The 22,309-nt window shown below is 33.6% G+C and overlaps 1 protein-coding gene across 2 annotated transcripts in view; it reads left to right on the forward strand.

Annotated features, from left to right (window-relative positions):
• Positions 1–33: 33 nt before the first annotated feature.
• The window catches only part of LOC144888627 (globoside alpha-1,3-N-acetylgalactosaminyltransferase 1-like), a 100,164-nt gene continuing 77,888 nt past the window's right edge, over positions 34–22,309 (forward strand). Inside the window, exons 1-3 of one of the 2 annotated variants that reach the window (XM_078767235.1) lie at positions 60–148; positions 245–308; positions 1,021–1,129. In XM_078767235.1, coding sequence (XP_078623361.1) covers positions 1,056–1,129 — 74 coding nt within the window. In that variant the 5' untranslated portion in view covers positions 60–148; positions 245–308; positions 1,021–1,055. Of the gene's footprint in view, positions 149–244; positions 309–1,020; positions 1,130–22,309 lie in introns of both variants that reach the window. The other variant, XM_078767236.1, reaches the window with a different exon arrangement.

Genomic DNA, 22,309 nt, shown 5'->3' on the forward strand with positions numbered 1-22,309 from the left:
AGTATTTATCGACGATTTCCTGGTTCAGAGTCCAGACTGAGGCAATTTTCGCGCGGTTCGGCGTCTTCAGAGAAATGCGCGATTACCACAGCTGGATCGAATATCCGTGGACACCACAGCGAGAAAGATTACATTTCATCAAATAAAGGTTGGTGTATAACATAGCCATTGTTTGAATCTCTATTTGATGAGGAAACTGATGCAATGTCTCACATGATACCTCAGTGTTGCTTTCACGGTTAAGGTGGATACCTGGAGATCGCAAGGTCCTGATTTCAAGCCCCTGTGACACGTTGAATTAACACCAGGTGGGTTCACTCAGCCTGTCATTCTTCATAGTCAAAAAAAATAACAAACAAGTACAGATACATTCGAAGTACACCGCCCCATGCCAAATAATTAAATACGCTCAACGCGGCATTGCCGGGCGCCATTTAATTGTATAAAAAATATTTGTGTGGACACCTCGATCATTAAGCCATCAAAAAGAAAAACCTCGATCATCAAAAAGAAAAAACTGAAATATCACATTAACATAAGTATTCATACCCTTTGCTTAAGTATTCATTTGGACTCCAATCATGGTGTAGAAACATCTCAAAGATGATCAAGAGAAATGGGAGGCACCTGAGCTAAATTTCAAGTGTCATAGCAAAGGGTATGAATACTTATGTCAATTTGATATTTCAGTTTTTTCTTTTTAATAAATTTGCAAAACTTTCTAAAATCCTGTTTTCTCTTTGCCATTATGGGGTATTGAGTGTAGATTGATGAGGGAAAAAATGAATTTAAACGATTTCAGCATAAGGCTGCAACATAAAATGTGAAAAAAGTGAAGGGGTCTGAATACTTTCTGAATGCACTGTACATGTTCACGCCAATTGCCTACATATGATCTTCATTTTGACCACGCCTACATCAAGAAGGGTTTGTCTTTCACTGGCGTGACACAATATTTACAGACACACCACACCCTGTGTCTGCTGTTCATTACAGTTCCTTATGGCATTTTCCTTTCAGGTAGCGATTCGTATCGACGAGGCGTGTGAAGAGCGATGGAAAACAAGAAATGTTTCTTGATTGTGGTTCTTATCACCTTGGTTCTGCTTCTGGCACATTTATTCCCAAAGTATGTCGTTTTTTTTTTCGAACGTCAATTCTCTTGTATATTTTCTAGAAGGTGGGTTATCGATACTATAAGAGAGCCGTTTGTGTGTGAATGTGTGGGTCGCCATTTTTCTCAGAGATGGCTGAACAGATATTCATCAAACTTTCAGGGGTTCATTAGTGAATGCTGTCGAGTGTTTTAGGCAAAAAAAAGATTAAAAAGAAAAAGTAGAAGTTTTTGTGGATTTCTCTTTAATTTGTGATTTTTCTTTAATTTTGGTTTGGTTGAATTTTGTGCCTCAGCCTTTGTAGCTATGTGAAAGGTAATCCATAATAATAGATGTGAGTGTGGGTGTGTGTTGTTGGTTGTTACCTCCACATGCAGGTTTCAGAAGGTGGAGCGTAGCCCCCCAGGTCTCAAAGTATCCACCTTCACGCACGTGTGTGTGTGTGTGTGTGTGTGTGTGTGTGTGTGTGTGTGTGAGATATATAAATATAAAACAAACAAGTACAGATACATTCAAAGTACACCGCCCCCATGCCAAATAATTAAATATCCTACAGCGCGGCATTGCCGGGGCGCCTCTGGCACCCGGCAATACCACAGTGCACCTCATAGAGGCTGCATTTGGAGGGAGAGGTGTACACTAATTAATTGATTAATTGTATAATTAAAATCAATAAAAGATTATCACAAAATATTTTCTTAATCAATTGGCTAATACCATCACAAAAACACTAGTGCTTCATCCGAAGATGTATCTTTTAGAAATTTAACTAAATAAGTCATTAATAAAAAACTAAATTATTAATTGATTAATCAATAAATAATTAATCGATTAATCAATAAATAATTAATCGATTAATCAATAAATCAAAAATATCCTTGATAGCCACATCACTTGGTCAATCATGTCCAAATATTAGCTTCCGAGCTCAAAAGGTGCCTGAGATATTGGCCAAATGAGAAAGAAAATAAATAAATGATTAATAATGAAAATAAATAAATAATAATCATAAAAAAATTAAATTATTAATCAATTCGGTCACAGAACACATAAACCACCACCATTTCATCAGAATCTGCAACTGAATTTTTCTTTTTTTTTAGGAATTAATCGAATAATTAAATAATTAAATCGATTAATTGATTAATTGATTAATCAATAAATCAAAAATATCCTTGATAGCCACATCACTTGGTCACTGTCATGTCCAAATATTAGCTTCTGAGCTCAAAAGGTGCCTGAGATATTGGCCAAATGAGAAAGAAAATAAATAAATGATTAATAATGAAAATAAATAAATAATAATCTTAAAAAAATTAAATTATTAATCAATTCGGTAATAAAACGCGTAAACCACCACCATTTCATCAGAATCTGTAACTTAAAAAAAAACGAAGTCATTAATCGAATAATGAAATAATTAATCGATTAATTGATTAATTGATTAATCAATAAATCAAAAAATATCCTTGATAGCCACATCACTTGGTCACTCATGTCCAAATATTAGCTTCCGAGCTCAAAAGGTGCCTGAGATATTGGCCAAATGAGAAAGAAAATAAATAAATGATTAATAATGAAAATAAATAAATAATAATCATAAAAAAATTAAATTATTAATCAATTCGGTCACAGAACACATAAACCACCACCATTTCATCAGAATCTGCAACTGAATTTTTCTTTTTTTTTAGGAATTAATCGAATAATTAAATAATTAAATCGATTAATTGATTAATTGATTAATCAATAAATCAAAAATATCCTTGATAGCCACATCACTTGGTCATTGTCATGTCCAAATATTAGCTTCTGAGCTCAAAAGGTGCCTGAGATATTGGCCAAATGAGAAAGAAAATAAATAAATGATTAATAATGAAAATAAATAAATAATAATCTTTAAAAAATCAAATTATTAATCAATTCGGTAATAAAACGCGTAAACCACCACCATTTCATCAGAATCTGTAACTTAAAAAAAAAAAAGTCATTAATCGAATAATGAAATAATTAATCGATTAATTGATTAATTGATTAATCAATAAATCAAAAAATATCCTTGATAGCCACATCACTTGGTCACTCATGTCCAAATATTAGCTTCCGAGCTCAAAAGGTGCCTGAGATATTGGCCAAATGAGAAAGAAAATAAATAAATGATTAATAATGAAAATAAATAAATAATAATCATAAAAATATTAAATTCTTAATCAATTCGGTAATAAAACACGTAAACCACCACCATTTCATCAGAATCTGTAACTTAAAAAAAAACAAAATTAATCATTAATCGAATAATGAAATAACTATTCGATTAATTGATTAATTAATTAATGAATAAATCAAAAATAGCCTTTGCAGCCAAATCACCTGGTCATTGGCATGTCCAAATATCAGCTTCCTAACTCAAAAGTTGCCTGAGTTAATGGTCAGAAGAGAAAGGAAATTTGATTAATTAAATAAGTACTTAATTAATCGCTAATAATTAAATAACTCCTCAATTAATTGATTATTCAAAAAACAAAAAATAACGTTTTTGACAAAGGACATGCTCACTACTGTGCCGAAATTTCAGCTTCCTAGCTCAAAGGATGGCTGAGATATCGCCCGGACAACCAAGAAAACAAACAAGAAAACAAACAAGTACACATACATTCAAAGTACACCGCCCCCATGCCAAATAATTAAATATCCTACAGCGCGGCATTGCCGGGGCGCCTCCGGCGCCCAGCAATACCGCAGTGCAGCTCATTGAGGCTGCATTGGGAGGGAGAGGTGTACACGAATTGATTGATTAATTGTATAATTAAAATCAATAAAAGATTATCACAAAATATTTTCATAATCAATTGGCTAATAGCATAACTAAACCACTAGTGCTTCATCCGAAGATGTATCTTTTAGAAATTCAATTAAATAAGTCATTTATAAAAAATTAAATAATTAATTGATTACTCAATAAATAATTAATCGATTAATCAATAAATAATTAATAGATGAAATGATTAATCAATAAATCAAAAATATCCTTGATAGCCACATCACTTGGTCACTGTCATGTCCAAATATTAGCTTCCCAGCTCAAAAGGTGCCTGAGATATTGGCCAAATGAGAAAGAAAATAAATAAATGATTAATAATGAAAATAAATAAATAATAATCATTAAAAAATGAAATTATTAATCAATTCGGTCACAGAACACAGAAACCACCACCATTTCATCAGAATCTGTAACTGATTTTTTTAATTTTTTTTAGTAATTAATCGAATAATTAAATAATTAATCGATTAATTGATTGATCAATAAATCAAAAATATCCTTGATAGCCACATCACTTGGTCACTCATGTCCAAATATTAGCTTCCGAGCTCAAAAGGTGCCTGAGATATTGGCCAAATGAGAAAGAAAATAAATAAATGATTAATAATGAAAATAAATAAATATTAATCATAAAATTTTTTAATTATTAATCAATTTGGTCAGAGAACACATAAACTACCACTATTTCATCAGAATCTGTAACTTAAAAAAAAATTTTTTTTTTGTCATTAATCGAATAATTAAATCATTAATCGATTAATTGATTGATTAATAAATCAAAAATAGCCTTTGCAGCCAAATTACCTGGTCATTGGCATGTCCAAATATCAGCTTCCTAACTCAAAAGGTGCCTGAGTTAATGGTCAGAAGAGAAAGGAAATTTGATTAATTAAATAAGGACTTAATTAATCGCTAATAATTAAATAACTCCTCAATTTATTGATTAATCAAAAAAAAAAAATACCGTTTTTGACAAAGGACTTGCTCACTATTGTGCCGAAATTTCAGCTTCCCAGCTCAAAGGATGGCTGAGATATCGTCCGGACAACCAAACAAACAAACAAGAAAGAAAACAAACAAGTACACATACATTCAAAGTACACCGCCCCATGCCAAATAATTAAATATGCTGCAGCGCGGCATTGCCGGGGCGCCTCCGGCGCCCGGCAATACCGCAGTGCAGCTCATTGAGGCTGCATTGGGAGGGAGAGGTGTACACTAATTGATTGATTAATTGTATAATTAAAATCAATAAAAGATTATCACAAAATATTTTCATAATCAATTGGCTAATCGCATAACTAAACCAGTAGTGCTTCATCCGAAGATGTATCTTTTAGAAATTTAATTAAATAAGTCATTTATAAAAAATTAAATAATTAATTGATTACTCAATAAATAATTAATCGATTAATCAATAAATACTTAATAGATGAAATGATTAATCAATAAATCAAAAATATCCTTGATAGCCACATCACTTGGTCACTCATGTCCAAATATTAGCTTCCCAGCTCAAAAGGTGCCTGAGATATTGGCCAAATGAGAAAGAAAATAAATAAATGATTAATAATGAAAATAAATAAATAATAATCATAAAAAAATTAAATTATTAATCAATTTGGTCAGAGAACACATAAACTACCACTATTTCATCAGAATCTGTAACTTAAAAAAAAAAAATTTTTTTGTCATTAATCGAATAATTAAATAATTAATCGATTAATTGATTAATTAATAAATCAAAAAATATCCTTTGCAGCCAAATCACCTGGTCATTGGCATGTCCAAATATCAGCTTCCTAACTCAAAAGGTGCCTGAGTTAATAATGGTCAGAAGATAAATGAAATTTAATTAATTAAATAAGTACTTAATTAAACGCTAATAATTAAATAACTCCTCAATTAATTGATTATTCAAAAAACAAAAAATACTGTATTTGACAAAGGACTTGCTCACTACTGTGCCGAAATTTCAGCTTCCTAGCTCAAAGGATGGCTGAGATATCGTCCGGACAACCAAGAAAGAAAACAAACAAACAAGAAAACAAGAAAACAAACAAGAAACCAGAGTGAAAACTGAGTACTCTCTTTCAGCGTGCGTCACTGCCGAGCCCCCTTTGGTGCCCGGCAATGACGATTTGCAATGCCTGGAGATGGCATAGGAAAGGAGCGGTGTACAACAAGTACACATACATTCAAAGTACACCGCCCCATGCCAAATAATTAAATATGCTGCAGCGCGGCATTGCCGGGGCGCCTCCGGCGCCCGGCAATACCGCAGTGCAGCTCATTGAGGCTGCATTGGGAGGGAGAGGTGTACACTAATTGATTGATTAATTGTATAATTAAAATCAATAAAAGATTATCACAAAATATTTTCATAATCAATTGGCTAATCGCATAACTAAACCAGTAGTGCTTCATCCGAAGATGTATCTTTTAGAAATTTAATTAAATAAGTCATTTATAAAAAATTAAATAATTAATTGATTACTCAATAAATAATTAATCGATTAATCAATAAATACTTAATAGATGAAATGATTAATCAATAAATCAAAAATATCCTTGATAGCCACATCACTTGGTCACTCATGTCCAAATATTAGCTTCCCAGCTCAAAAGGTGCCTGAGATATTGGCCAAATGAGAAAGAAAATAAATAAATGATTAATAATGAAAATAAATAAATAATAATCATAAAAACATTAAATTATTAATCAATTTGGTCAGAGAACACATAAACTACCACTATTTCATCAGAATCTGTAACTTAAAAAAAAAAAATTTTTTTGTCATTAATCGAATAATTAAATAATTAATCGATTAATTGATTAATTAATAAATCAAAAATATCCTTTGCAGCCAAATCACCTGGTCATTGGCATGTCCAAATATCAGCTTCCTAACTCAAAAGGTGCCTGAGTTAATAATGGTCAGAAGATAAATGAAATTTAATTAATTAAATAAGTACTTAATTAAACGCTAATAATTAAATAACTCCTCAATTAATTGATTATTCAAAAAACAAAAAATACCGTATTTGACAAAGGACTTGCTCACTACTGTGCCGAAATTTCAGCTTCCTAGCTCAAAGGATGGCTGAGATATCGTCCGGACAACCAAGAAAGAAAACAAACAAACAAGAAAACAAGAAACCAGAGTGAAAACTGAGTACTCTCTTTCAGCGTGCGTCACTGCCGAGCCCCCTTTGGTGCCCGGCAATGACGATTTGCAATGCCTGGAGATGGCATAGGAAAGGAGCGGTGTACAAAAATATCCTTTGCAGCCAAATCACCTGGTCATTGGCATGTCCAAATATCAGATTCCTAACTCAAAAGGTGCCTGAGTTAATGGTCAGAAGAGAAAGGAAATTTGATTAATTAAATAAGTACTTAATTAATCGCTAATAATTAAATAACTCCTCAATTTTATTGATTAATCAAAAAAAAAAATACCGTTTTTGAGAAAGGACTTGCTCACTATTGTGCCAAAATTTCAGCTTCCTAGCTCAAAGGATGGCTGAGATATCGCCCGGACAACCAAGAAAGAAAACAAACAAGTACACATACATTCAAAGTACACCGCCCCATGCCAAATAATTAAATATGCTGCAGCGCGGCATTGCCGGGGCGCCTCCGGCGCCCGGCAATACCGCAGTGCAGCTCATTGAGGCTGCATTGGGAGGGAGAGGTGTACACTAATTGATTGATTAATTGTATAATTAAAATCAATAAAAGATTATCACAAAATATTTTCATAATCAATTGGCTAATCGCATAACTAAACCAGTAGTGCTTCATCCGAAGATGTATCTTTTAGAAATTTAATTAAATAAGTCATTTATAAAAAATTAAATAATTAATTGATTACTCAATAAATAATTAATCGATTAATCAATAAATACTTAATAGATGAAATGATTAATCAATAAATCAAAAATATCCTTGATAGCCACATCACTTGGTCACTCATGTCCAAATATTAGCTTCCCAGCTCAAAAGGTGCCTGAGATATTGGCCAAATGAGAAAGAAAATAAATAAATGATTAATAATGAAAATTAATAAATAATAATCATAAAAAATTTAAATTATTAATCAATTTGGTCAGAGAACACATAAACTACCACTATTTCATCAGAATCTGTAACTTAAAAAAAAAATTTTTTTTGTCATTAATCGAATAATTAAATAATTAATCGATTAATTGATTAATTAATAAATCAAAAATATCCTTTGCAGCCAAATCACCTGGTCATTGGCATGTCCAAATATCAGCTTCCTAACTCAAAAGGTGCCTGAGTTAATAATGGTCAGAAGATAAATGAAATTTAATTAATTAAATAAGTACTTAATTAAACGCTAATAATTAAATAACTCCTCAATTAATTGATTATTCAAAAAACAAAAAATACCGTATTTGACAAAGGACTTGCTCACTACTGTGCCGAAATTTCAGCTTCCTAGCTCAAAGGATGGCTGAGATATCGTCCGGACAACCAAGAAAGAAAACAAACAAACAAGAAAACAAGAAACCAGAGTGAAAACTGAGTACTCTCTTTCAGCGTGCGTCACTGCCGAGCCCCCTTTGGTGCCCGGCAATGACGATTTGCAATGCCTGGAGATGGCATAGGAAAGGAGCGGTGTACAACAAGTACACATACATTCAAAGTACACCGCCCCATGCCAAATAATTAAATATGCTGCAGCGCGGCATTGCCGGGGCGCCTCCGGCGCCCGGCAATACCGCAGTGCAGCTCATTGAGGCTGCATTGGGAGGGAGAGGTGAACACTAATTGATTGATTAATTGTATAATTAAAATCAATAAAAGATTATCACAAAATATTTTCATAATCAATTGGCTAATCGCATAACTAAACCAGTAGTGCTTCATCCGAAGATGTATCTTTTAGAAATTTAATTAAATAAGTCATTTATAAAAAATTAAATAATTAATTGATTACTCAATAAATAATTAATCGATTAATCAATAAATACTTAATAGATGAAATGATTAATCAATAAATCAAAAATATCCTTGATAGCCACATCACTTGGTCACTCATGTCCAAATATTAGCTTCCCAGCTCAAAAGGTGCCTGAGATATTGGCCAAATGAGAAAGAAAATAAATAAATGATTAATAATGAAAATAAATAAATAATAATCATAAAAAAATTAAATTATTAATCAATTTGGTCAGAGAACACATAAACTACCACTATTTCATCAGAATCTGTAACTAAAAAAAAAAAATTTTTTTTGTCATGAATCGAATAATTAAATAATTAATCGATTAATTGATTAATTAATAAATCAAAAATATCCTTTGCAGCCAAATCACCTGGTCATTGGCATGTCCAAATATCAGCTTCCTAACTCAAAAGGTGCCTGAGTTAATAATGGTCAGAAGATAAATGAAATTTAATTAATTAAATAAGTACTTAATTAAACGCTAATAATTAAATAACTCCTCAATTAATTGATTATTCAAAAAACAAAAAATACCGTATTTGACAAAGGACTTGCTCACTACTGTGCCGAAATTTCAGCTTCCTAGCTCAAAGGATGGCTGAGATATCGTCCGGACAACCAAGAAAGAAAGAAAACAAGAAAACAACCAGAGTGAAAACTGAGTACTCTCTTTCAGCGTGCGTCACTGCCGAGCCCCCTTCGGTGCCCAGCAATGACGATTTGCAATGCCTGGAGATGGCATAGGAAAGGTGCGGTGTACAACAAACAAACAACCAAGAAAACAAACAAACAAGAAACCAGAGTGAAAACTGAGTACTCTCTTTCAGCGTGCGTCACTGCCGAGCCCCCTTCGGTGCCCAGCAATGACGATTTGCAATGCCTGGAGATGGCATAGGAAAGGAGCGGTGTACAACAAGAAAGCAAACAAGTACACATACATTCAAAGTACACCGCCCCCATGCCAAAAAATTAAATATCCTACAGAGCGGCATTGTCGGGGCGCCTCCGGCGCCCGGCAATACCGCAGTGCAGCTCATTGAGGCTGCATTGGGAGGGAGAGGTGTACACTAATTGATTGATTAATTGTATAATTAAAATCAATAAAAGATTTTCACAAAATATTTTCATAATCAATTGGCTAATCGCATAACTAAACCACTAGTGCTTCATCCGAAGATGTATCTTTTAGAAATTTAATTGAATAAGTCATTTATAAAAAAAACAAATAATTAATTGATTACTCCATAAATAATTAATCGATTAATCAATAAATAATTAATAGATGAAATGATTAATCAATAAATCAAAAATATCCTTGATAGCCACATCACTTGGTCACTCATGTCCAAATATTAGCTTCCCAGCTCAAAAGGTGCCTGAGATATTGGCCAAATGAGAAAGAAAATAAATAAATGATTAATAATGAAAATAAATAAATAATAATCATAAAAAAATTAAATTATTAATCAATTTGGTCAGAGAACACATAAACTACCACTATTTCATCAGAATCTGTAACTTAAAAAAAAAAATTTTTTTGGTCATTAATCGAATAATTAAATAATTAATCGATTAATTGATTAATTAATAAATCAAAAATATCCTTTGCAGCCAAATCACCTGGTCATTGGCATGTCCAAATATCAGATTCCTAACTCAAAAGGTGCCTGAGTTAATGGTCAGAAGAGAAAGGAAATTTGATTAATTAAATAAGTACTTAATTAATCGCTAATAATTAAATAACTCCTCAATTTTATTGATTAATCAAAAAAAAAAAATACCGTTTTTGAGAAAGGACTTGCTCACTATTGTGCCAAAATTTCAGCTTCCGAGCTCAAAGGATGGCTGAGATATCGCCCGGACAACCAAGAAAGAAAACAAACAAGTACACATACATTCAAAGTACACCGCCCCATGCCAAATAATTAAATATGCTGCAGCGCGGCGTTGCCGGGGCGCCTCCGGCGCCCGGCAATACCGCAATGCAGCTCATTGAGGCTGCATTGGGAGGGAGAGGTGTACACTAATTGATTGATTAATTGTATAATTAAAATCAATAAAAGATTATCACAAAATATTTTCATAATCAATTGGCTAATCGCATAACTAAACCACTAGTGCTTCATCCGAAGATGTATCTTTTAGAAATGTAATTAAATAAGTCATTTATAAAAAATTAAATAATTAATTGATTACTCAATAAATAATTAATCGATTAATCAATAAATAATTAATAGATGAAATGATTAATCAATAAATCAAAAATATCCTTGATAGCCACATCACTTGGTCACTCATGTCCAAATATTAGCTTCCCAGCTCAAAAGGTGCCTGAAATATTGGCCAAATGAGAAAGAAAATAAATAAATGATTAATAATGAAAATAAATAAACAATAATCATAAAAAAATAGAATTATTAATCAATTTGGTCAGAGAACAGATAAACTACCACTATTTCATCAGAATCTGTAACTTTAAAAAAAAATTTTTTTTTGTCATTCATCGAATAATTAAATAATTAATCGATTAATTAATAAATCAAAAATATCCTTTGCAGCCAAATCACCTGGTCATTGGCATGTCCAAATATCAGCTTCCTAACTCAAAAGGTGCCTGAGTTAATGGTCAGAAGAGAAAGGAAATTTGATTAATTAAATGAGTACTTAATTAATCGCTAATAATTAAATAACTCCTCAATTTATTGATTAATCAAAAAAAAACAAATACCGTTTTTGAGAAAGGACTTGCTCACTCTTGTGCCGAAATTTCAGCTTCCTAGCTCAAAGGATGGCTGAGATATCGCCCGGACAACCAAGAAAGAAAACAAACAAGTACACATACATTCAAAGTACACCGCCCCATGCCAAATAATTAAATATGCTGCAGCGCGGCATTGCCGGGGCGCCTCTGGCGCCCGGCAATACCGCAGTGCAGCTCATTGAGGCTGGATTGGGAGGGAGAGGTGTACACTAATTGATTGATTAATTGTATAATTAAAATCAATAAAAGATTATCACAAAATATTTTCATAATCAATTGGCTAATCGCATAACTAAACCACTAGTGCTTCATCCGAAGATGTATCTTTTAGAAATTTAATTAAATTAGTCATTTATAAAAAATTAAATAATTAATTGATTACTCAATAAATAATTAATCAATTAATCAATAAATAATTAATAGATGAAATGATTAATCAATAAATCAAAAATATCCTTGATAGCCACATCACTTGGTCACTCATGTCCAAATATTAGCTTCCCAGCTCAAAAGGTGCCTGAGATATTGGTCAAATGAGAAAGAAAATAAATAAATGATTAATAATGAAAATAAATAAATAATAATCATAAAAAAATTAAATTATTAATCAATTTGGTCAGAGAACACATAAACTACCACTATTTCATCAGAATCTGTAACTTTAAAAAAAAAATTTTTTTTGTCATTAATCGAATAATTAAATAATTAATCGATTAATTGATTAATTAATAAATCAAAAATATCCTTTGCAGCCAAATCACCTGGTCATTGGCATGTCCAAATATCAGCTTCCTAACTCAAAAGGTGCCTGAGTTAATAATGGTCAGAAGATAAATGAAATTTAATTAATTAAATAAGTACTTAATTAAACGCTAATAATTAAATAACTCCTCAATTAATTGATTATTCAAAAAACAAAAAATACCGTATTTGACAAAGGACTTGCTCACTACTGTGCCGAAATTTCAGCTTCCTAGCTCAAAGGATGGCTGAGATATCGTCCGGACAACCAAGAAAGAAAACAAACAAACAAGAAAACAAGAAACCAGAGTGAAAACTGAGTACTCTCTTTCAGCGTGCGTCACTGCCGAGCCCCCTTTGGTGCCCGGCAATGACGATTTGCAATGCCTGGAGATGGCATAGGAAAGGAGCGGTGTACAACAAACAAACAACCAAGAAAACAAACAAACAAGTACACATACATTCAAAGTACACCGCCCCATGCCAAATAATTAAATATGCTGCAGCGCGGCATTGCCGGGGCGCCTCCGGCGCCCGGCAATACCGCAGTGCAGCTCAATGAGGCTGCATTGGGAGGGAGAGGTGTACACTAATTGATTGATTAATTGTATAATTAAAATCAATAAAAGATTATCACAAAATATTTTCATAATCAATTGGCTAATCGCATAACTAAACCACTGGTGCTTCATCCGAAGATGTATCTTTTAGAAATTTAATTAAATAAGTCATTTATAAAAAATTCATTGATTACTCAATAAATAATTAATCGATTAATCAATAAATAATTAATAGATGAAATGATTAATCAATAAATCAAAAATATCCTTGATAGCCACATCACTTGGTCACTCATGTCCAAATATTAGCTTCCCAGCTCAAAAGGTGCCTGAGATATTGGCCAAATGAGAAAGAAAATAAATAAATGATTAATAATGAATATAAATAAATAATAATCATAAAAAAATTAAATTATTAATCAATTTGGTCAGAGAACACATAAACTACCACTATTTCATCAGAATCTGTAACTTTAAAAAAAAAAATTTTTTTTGTCATTAATCGAATAATTAAATAATTAATCGATTAATTGATTAATTAATAAATCAAAAATATCATTTGCAGCCAAATCACCTGGTCATTGGCATGTCCAAATATCAGCTTCCTAACTCAAAAGGTGCCTGAGTTAATGGTCAGAAGAGAAAGGAAATTTAATTAATTAAATAAGAACTTAATTAATCGCTAATAATTAAATAACTCCTTAATTTATTGATTAATCAAAAAAAAAAAAATACCGTTTTTGACAAAGGACTTTCTCACTATTGTGCCAAAATTTCAGCTTCCTAGCTCAAAGGATGGCTGAGATATCGCCCGGACAACCAAGAAAGAAAACAAACAAACAAACAAGTACACATACATTCAAAGTACACCGCCCCATGCCAAATAATTAAATATGCTGCAGCGCGGCATTGCCGGGGCGCCTCCGGCGCCCGGCAATACCGCAGTGCAGCTCATTGAGGCTGCATTGGGAGGGAGAGGTGTACACTAATTGATTGATTAATTGTATAATTAAAATCAATAAAAGATTATCACAAAATATTTTCATAATCAATTGGCTAATCGCATAACTAAACCAGTAGTGCTTCATCCGAAGATGTATCTTTTAGAAATTTAATTAAATAAGTCATTTATAAAAAATTAAATAATTAATTGATTACTCAATAAATAATTAATCGATTAATCAATAAATACTTAATAGATGAAATGATTAATCAATAAATCAAAAATATCCTTGATAGCCACATCACTTGGTCACTCATGTCCAAATATTAGCTTCCCAGCTCAAAAGGTGCCTGAGATATTGGCCAAATGAGAAAGAAAATAAATAAATGATTAATAATGAAAATAAATAAATAATAATCATAAAAAAATTAAATTATTAATCAATTTGGTCAGAGAACACATAAACTACCACTATTTCATCAGAAGCTGTAACTTAAAAAAAAAAAATTTTTTTGTCATTAATCGAATAATTAAATAATTAATCGATTAATTGATTAATTAATAAATCAAAAATATCCTTTGCAGCCAAATCACCTGGTCATTGGCATGTCCAAATATCAGCTTCCTAACTCAAAAGGTGCCTGAGTTAATAATGGTCAGAAGATAAATGAAATTTAATTAATTAAATAAGTACTTAATTAAACGCTAATAATTAAATAACTCCTCAATTAATTGATTATTCAAAAAACAAAAAATACCGTATTTGACAAAGGACTTGCTCACTACTGTGCCGAAATTTCAGCTTCCTAGCTCAAAGGATGGCTGAGATATCGTCCGGACAACCAAGAAAGAAAGAAAGAAAACAAGAAAACAACCAGAGTGAAAACTGAGTACTCTCTTTCAGCGTGCGTCACTGCCGAGCCCCCTTCGGTGCCCAGCAATGACGATTTGCAATGCCTGGAGATGGCATAGGAAAGGTGCGGTGTACAACAAACAAGAAACCAGAGTGAAAACTGAGTACTCTCTTTCAGCGTGCGTCACTGCCGAGCCCCCTTCGGTGCCCAGCAATGACGATTTGCAATGCCTGGAGATGGCATAGGAAAGGAGCGGTGTACAACAAACAAACAACCAAGAAAACAAACAAACAAGAAACCAGAGTGAAAACTGAGTACTCTCTTTCAGCGTGCGTCACTGCCGAGCCCCCTTCGGTGCCCAGCAATGACGATTTGCAATGCCTGGAGATGGCATAGGAAAGGAGCGGTGTACAACAAACAACCAGAGTGAAAACTGAGTACTCTCTTTCAGCGTGCGTCACTGCCGAGCCCCCTTTGGTGCCCGGCAATGACGATTTGCAATGCCTGGAGATGGCATAGGAAAGGAGCGGTGTACAACAAACAACCAGAGTGAAAACTGAGTACTCTCTTTCAGCGTGCGTCACTGCCGAGCCCCCTTTGGTGCCCGGCAATGACGATTTGCAATGCCTGGAGATGGCATAGGAAAGGAGCGGTGTACAACAAGAAACCAGAGTGAAAACTGAGTACTCTCTTTCAGCGTGCGTCACTGCCGAGCCCCCTTCGGTGCCCAGCAATGACGATTTGCAATGCCTGGAGATGGCATAGGAAAGGAGCGGTGTACAATAATCATAAAAAAATTAAATTATTAATCAATTTGGTCAGAGAACACATAAACTACCACTATTTCATCAGAATCTGTAACTTTAAAAAAAAATTTTTTTTTGTCATTAATCGAATAATTAAATAATTAATCGATTAATTGATTAATTAATAAATCAAAAATATCCTTTGCAGCCAAATCACCTGGTCATTGGCATGTCCAAATATCAGCTTCCTAACTCAAAAGGTGCCTGAGTTAATAATGGTCAGAAGAGAAATGAAATTTAATTAATTAAATAAGTACTTAATTAAACGCTAATAATTAAATAACTCCTCAATTAATTGATTATTCAAAAAACAAAAAATACCGTATTTGACAAAGGACTTGCTCACTACTGTGCCGAAATTTCAGCTTCCTAGCTCAAAGGATGGCTGAGATATCGTCCGGACAACCAAGAAAGAAAACAAACAAACAAACAACCAAGAAAACAAACAAACAAGAAACCAGTGTGAAAACTGAGTACTCTCTTTCAGCGTGCGTCACTGCCGAGCCCCCTTCGGTGCCCAGCAATGACGATTTGCAATGCCTGGAGATGGCATAGGAAAGGAGCGGTGTACAACAAGTACACATACATTCAAAGTACACCGCCCCATGCCAAATAATTAAATATGCTGCAGCGCGGCATTGCCGGGGCGCCTCCGGCGCCCGGCAATACCGCGGTGCAGCTCATTGAGGCTGCATTGGGAGGGAGAGGTGTACACTAATTGATTGATTAATTGTATAATTAAAATCAATAAAAGATTATCACAAAATATTTTCTTAATCAATTGGCTAATAGCATACCTAAAGCACTAGTGCTTCATCCGAAGATGTATCTTTTAGAAATTTAATTAAATAAGTCATTTATAAAAAATTAAATAATTAATTGATTACTCAATAAATAATTAATCGATTAATCAATAAATACTTAATAGATGAAATGATTAATCAATAAATCAAAAATATCCTTGATAGCCACATCACTTGGTCACTCATGTCCAAATATTAGCTTCCCAGCTCAAAAGGTGCCTGAGATATTGGCCAAATGAGAAAGAAAATAAATAAATGATTAATAATGAAAATAAATAAATAATAATCATAAAAAAGATTAAATTATTAATCAATTTGGTCAGAGAACACATAAACTACCACTATTTCATCAGAATCTGTAACTTAAAAAAAATTTTTTTTTTTGTCATTAATCGAATAATTAAATAATTAATCGATTAATTGATTAATTAATAAATCAAAAATATCCTTTGCAGCCAAATCACCTGGTCATTGGCATGTCCAAATATCAGCTTCCTAACTCAAAAGGTGCCTGAGTTAATAATGGTCAGAAGAGAAATGAAATTTAATTAATTAAATAAGTACTTAATTAAACGCTAATAATTAAATAACTCCTCAATTAATTGATTATTCAAAAAACAAAAAATACCGTATTTGACAAAGGACTTGCTCACTACTGTGCCGAAATTTCAGCTTCCTAGCTCAAAGGATGGCTGAGATATCGTCCGGACAACCAAGAAAGAAAACAAACAAACAACCAGAGTGAAAACTGAGTACTCTCTTTCAGCGTGCGTCACTGCCGAGCCCCCTTTGGTGCCCGGCAATGACGATTTGCAATGCCTGGAGATGGCATAGGAAAGGAGCGGTGTACAACAAGAAACCAGAGTGAAAACTGAGTACTCTCTTTCAGCGTGCGTCACTGCCGAGCCCCCTTCGGTGCCCAGCAATGACGATTTGCAATGCCTGGAGATGGCATAGGAAAGGAGCGGTGTACAACAAACAAACAACCAGAGTGAAAACTGAGTACTCTCTTTCAGCGTGCGTCACTGCCGAGCCCCCTTCGGTGCCCGGCAATGACGATTTGCAATGCCTGGAGATGGCATAGGAAAGGAGCAGTGTACAACAAACAAGAAAGCAAGAAAACAAACAACGAGAGTGAAAACTGAGTACTCTCTTTCAGCTTGCGTCACTGCCGAGCCCCCTTCGGTGCCCGGCAATGACGATTTGCAATGCCTGGAGACGGCATAGGAAAGGTGCGGTGTACAACAAGTACAGATACATTCAAAGTACACCGCCCCCATGCCAAATAATTAAATATCCTACAGCGCGGCATTGCCGGGGCGCCTCTGGCGCCCGGCAATACCGCAGTGCAGCTCATTGAGGCTGCATTGGGAGGGAGAGGTGTACACTAATTGATTGATTAATTGTATAATTAAAATCAATAAAAGATTATCACAAAATATTTTCATAATCAATTGGCTAATAGCATAACTAAACCACTAGTGCTTCATCCGAAGATGTATCTTTTAGAAATTCAATTAAATAACTCATTTATAAAAAATTAAATAATTAATCGATTAATGAATAAATAATTAATAGATGAAATGATTAATCAATAAATCAAAAATATCCTTGATAGCCACATCACTTGGTCACTGTCATGTCCAAATATTAGCTTCCCAGCTCAAAAGGTGCCTGAGATATTGGCCAAATGAGAAAGAAAATAAATAAATGATTACTAATGAAAATAAATAAATAATAATCATTAAAAAATTCAATTATTAATCAATTCGGTCACAGAACACAGAAACCACCACCATTTCATCAGAATCTGCAACTGAATTTTTTTTATTTTTTTTAGTAATTAATCGAATAATTAAATAATTAATCGATTAATTGATTGATCAATAAATCAAAAATATCCTTGATAGCCACATCACTTGGTCGCTCATGTCCAAATATTAGCTTCCGAGCTCAAAAGGTGCCTGAGATATTGGCCAAATGAGAAAGAAAATAAATAAATGATTAATAATGAAAATAAATAAATAATAATCATAAAACAATTAAATTATTAATCAATTTGGTCAGAGAACACATAAACTACCACTATTTCATCAGAATCTGTAACTTAAAAAAAAATTTTTTTTTGTCATTAATCGAATAATTAAATAATTAATCGATTAATTGATTGATTAATAAATCAAAAATAGCCTTTGCAGCCAAATTACCTGGTCATTGGCATGTCCAAATATCAGCTTCCTAACTCAAAAGGTGCCTGAGTTAATGGTCAGAAGAGAAAGGAAATTTGATTAATTAAATAAGTACTTAATTAATCGCTAATAATTAAATAACTCCTCAATTTATTGATTAATCAAAAAACAAAAAATACAGTTTTTGACAAAGGAAGTGCTCACTATTGTGCCGAAATTTCAGCTTCCTAGCTCAAAGGATGGCTGAGATATCGTCCGGACAAACAAACAAACAAACTAGAACGGGCACTCGGTAGAGCGCATACCTTCGCCGCAGCTACTGTCCTGTACTTGGCATGGGAGTGTAGGGAACAGAACAGTGAACAGTTTGGTGCTGATTTCATGCAAATCGGATAAGAATTGACCGAGTTATGACAAATAAAAATACGATTTTGACCTTTTCGTGACCTTGACCTTGACCTTTGACCCGATTGCTCCCAAAATCTAATCAAATGTGTCCCGTATAATAACCAATCATCCCACCAAATTTCATGCAATTCGGTTGAATACTTTTTGAGTTATGCGAATAACATACACACACACACACACACACACACAGACATACAAATAAATACACAGCGATCAAAACATAACCTTCCGCTTTTGCGAAGGTAACAAACAAGAAAGCAAGAAAACAAACAACGAGAGTGAAAACTGAGTACTCTTTCAGCGTGCGTCACTGCCGAGCCCCGTTCGGTGCCCGGCAATGACGATTTGCAATGCCTGGAGACGGCATAGGAAAGGTGCGGTGTACAACAAGTACAGATACATTCAAAGTACACCGCCCCCTTGCCAAATAATTAAATATCCTGCAACGCGGCATTGCTGGGGCGCCCCTGGCGCCCGGCAATACCGTAGTGCAGCTCATAGAGGCTGCATTCGGAGGGAGAGGTGTACGCTAATTGATCAATTAATTGTATAATTAAAATCAATAAAAGATTATCACAAAATATTTTCTTAATCAATTGGCTAATAGCAAAACTAAATAGTGCTTCATCCGAAGTTAGATGAGGCATGAGGATGAGGCACTAAATAGTGCACTAGTGCTTCATCCGAAGACGTATCTTTTAGAAATTTAATTGAATAAGTCCTTCATAAAAAATGAAATAATTAATTGATTAATCAATAAATAATTAATCAATAAATAATTAAGCGATTAAATGATTAATCAATAAATCAAAAATATCCTTGATAGCCACATCACTTGGTCACTGTCATGTCCAAATATTAGCTTCCCAGCTCAAAAGGTGCCTGAGATATTGGCCAAATGACAAAGAAAATAAATGAATGATTAATAATGAAAATAAATAAATAATCATGAAAAAATTAAATTATTAATCAATTCGGTCACAGAACACATAAACCACCACTATTTCATCAGAATCTGCAACAAAATTTTTTTTTTTAAAGTAATTAATCGAATAATTAAATAATTAATCGATTAATTAAGAAATCAAAAATATCCTTGATAGCCACATCACTTGGTCACTTATGTCGAAATATTAGCTTCTGAGCTCAAAAGGTGCCTGAGATATTGGCCAAATGAGAAAGAAAATAAATAAATGATTAATAATGAAAATAAATAAATAATAATCATAAAAAATTAAATTAATAATCAATTTGGTCACAGAACACATAAACCACCACCATTTCATCAGAATCTGTAACTTAAAAAAAAAAAAATTTTTTTTTGTCATTAATCGAATAATTAAATATTTAATCGATTAATTGATTAATTAATAAATCAAAAATAGCCTCTGCAGCCAAATCACCTGGTCATTGGCATGTCCAAATATCAGCTTCCTAACTCAAAAGGTGCCTGAGTTAATGGTCAGAAGAGAAATGAAATTTAATTAATTAAAAACGTACTTAATTAATCGCTAATAATTAAATAACTCCTCAATTAATTGATAATTCAAAAAACAAAAAACAAGTACACATACATTCAAAGTACACCGCCCCCATGCCAAATAATTAAAGATCCTACAGCGCGGCATTGCCGGGGTGCTTCCGGCACCCGGCAATACCGCAGTGCAGCTCATAGTGGCTGCATTGGGAGGGAGAGGTGTACACTAATTGATTGATTAATTGTATAATTAAAATCAATAAAAGATTATCACAAAATATTTTCTTAATCAATTGGCCAATAGCATAACTAAACCACCAGTGTTTCATCCGAAGATGTGTCTTTTAGAAATTTAATTGAATAAGTCATTAATAAAAAATTAAATAATTACTTGATTAATCAATAAATAATTAATCGATTAAATGATTAATCAATAAATCAAAAATATCCTTGATAGCCACATCACTTGGTCACTGTCATGTCCAAATATTAGCTTCCCAGCTCAAAAGGTGCTTGAGATATTGGCCAAATGAGAAAGAAAATAAATAAATGATTAATAATGAAAATAAATACATAATAATCATTAAAAAATTAAATTATTAACCAATTCTGTCTTTCCCTCGTGGTCCCCCTGTATTGTCTTTCCCTCGTGGTCCCCCTGTGCTGTCATTCCCTCGTGGTCCCCCTGTGCTGTCTTTCCCTCGTGGTCCCCCTGTGCTGTCTTTCCCTCGTGGTCCCCCTGTGCTGTCTTTCCCTCGTGGTCCCCCTGTGCTGTCTTTCCCTCGTGGTCCCCCTGTGCTGTCTTTCCCTCATGGTCCCCCTGTGCTGTCTTTCCCTCGTGGTCCCCCTGTGCTGTCTTTCCCTCGCGGTCCCCCTGGGCTGTCTTTCCCTCGTGGTCCCCCTGTGCTCTCTTTCCCTCGTGGTCCCACTGTGCTGTCTTTCCCTCATGGTCCCACTGTGCTGTCTTTCCCTCGTGGTCCCCCTGTGCTGTCTTTCCCTCGTGGTCCCCCTGTGCTGTCTTTCCCTCGCGGTTGTCAGCTCTTTCACGAGCCTCGATTCAGTATACAAAAAAAAAAAAAAAATTCGGTCAGAGAACACATGAACCACCACCATTTCATCGGAATCTGTAACTTAAAAAAAAAATTTTTTTAGTCATTAATCGAATAATTCAATAATTAATCGATTCATTGATTAATTGATTAATTAATACATCAAAAATAGCCTTTGGAGCCAAATCACCTGGTCATTGGCATGTCCAAATATCAGCTTCCTAACTCAAAAGGTACCTGAGTTAATGGTCAGAAGAGAAAGGAAATTTGATTAATTAAATAAGTACTTAATTAATCGCTAATAATTAAATAACTCCTCAATTAATTGATTATTCAAAAAACAAAAAATAGCGTTTTTGAAAAAGGACTTGCTCACTACTGTGCCGAAATTTCAGCTTCCTAGCTCAAAGGATGGCTGAGATATCGTCCGAACAACCAAGAAAGAAAACAAACAAGAAAGAAAACAAGTACACATGCATTCAAAGAACACCGCCCCCATGCCAAATAATTAAATATCCTACAGCACGGCATTGCCGGGGCGCCTTTGGCGCCCGGCAGTACCGCAGTGCAGCTCATAGAGGCTGCATTGGGAGGGAGAGGTGTACACTAATTGATTGATTAATTGTATAATTAAAATCAATAAAAGATTATCACAAAATATTTTCATAATCAATTGGCTAATCGCATAACTAAACCAGTAGTGCTTCATCCGAAGATGTATCTTTTCGAAATTTAATTAAATAAGTCATTTATAAAAAATTAAATAATTAATTGATTACTCAATAAATAATTAATCGATTAATCAA

Source organism: Myxine glutinosa, chromosome 13 (genome assembly GCF_964187855.1).
Source record: "Myxine glutinosa chromosome 13, kmMyxGlut1.1, whole genome shotgun sequence".
Lineage (NCBI taxonomy): Eukaryota > Metazoa > Chordata > Myxini > Myxiniformes > Myxinidae > Myxine > Myxine glutinosa.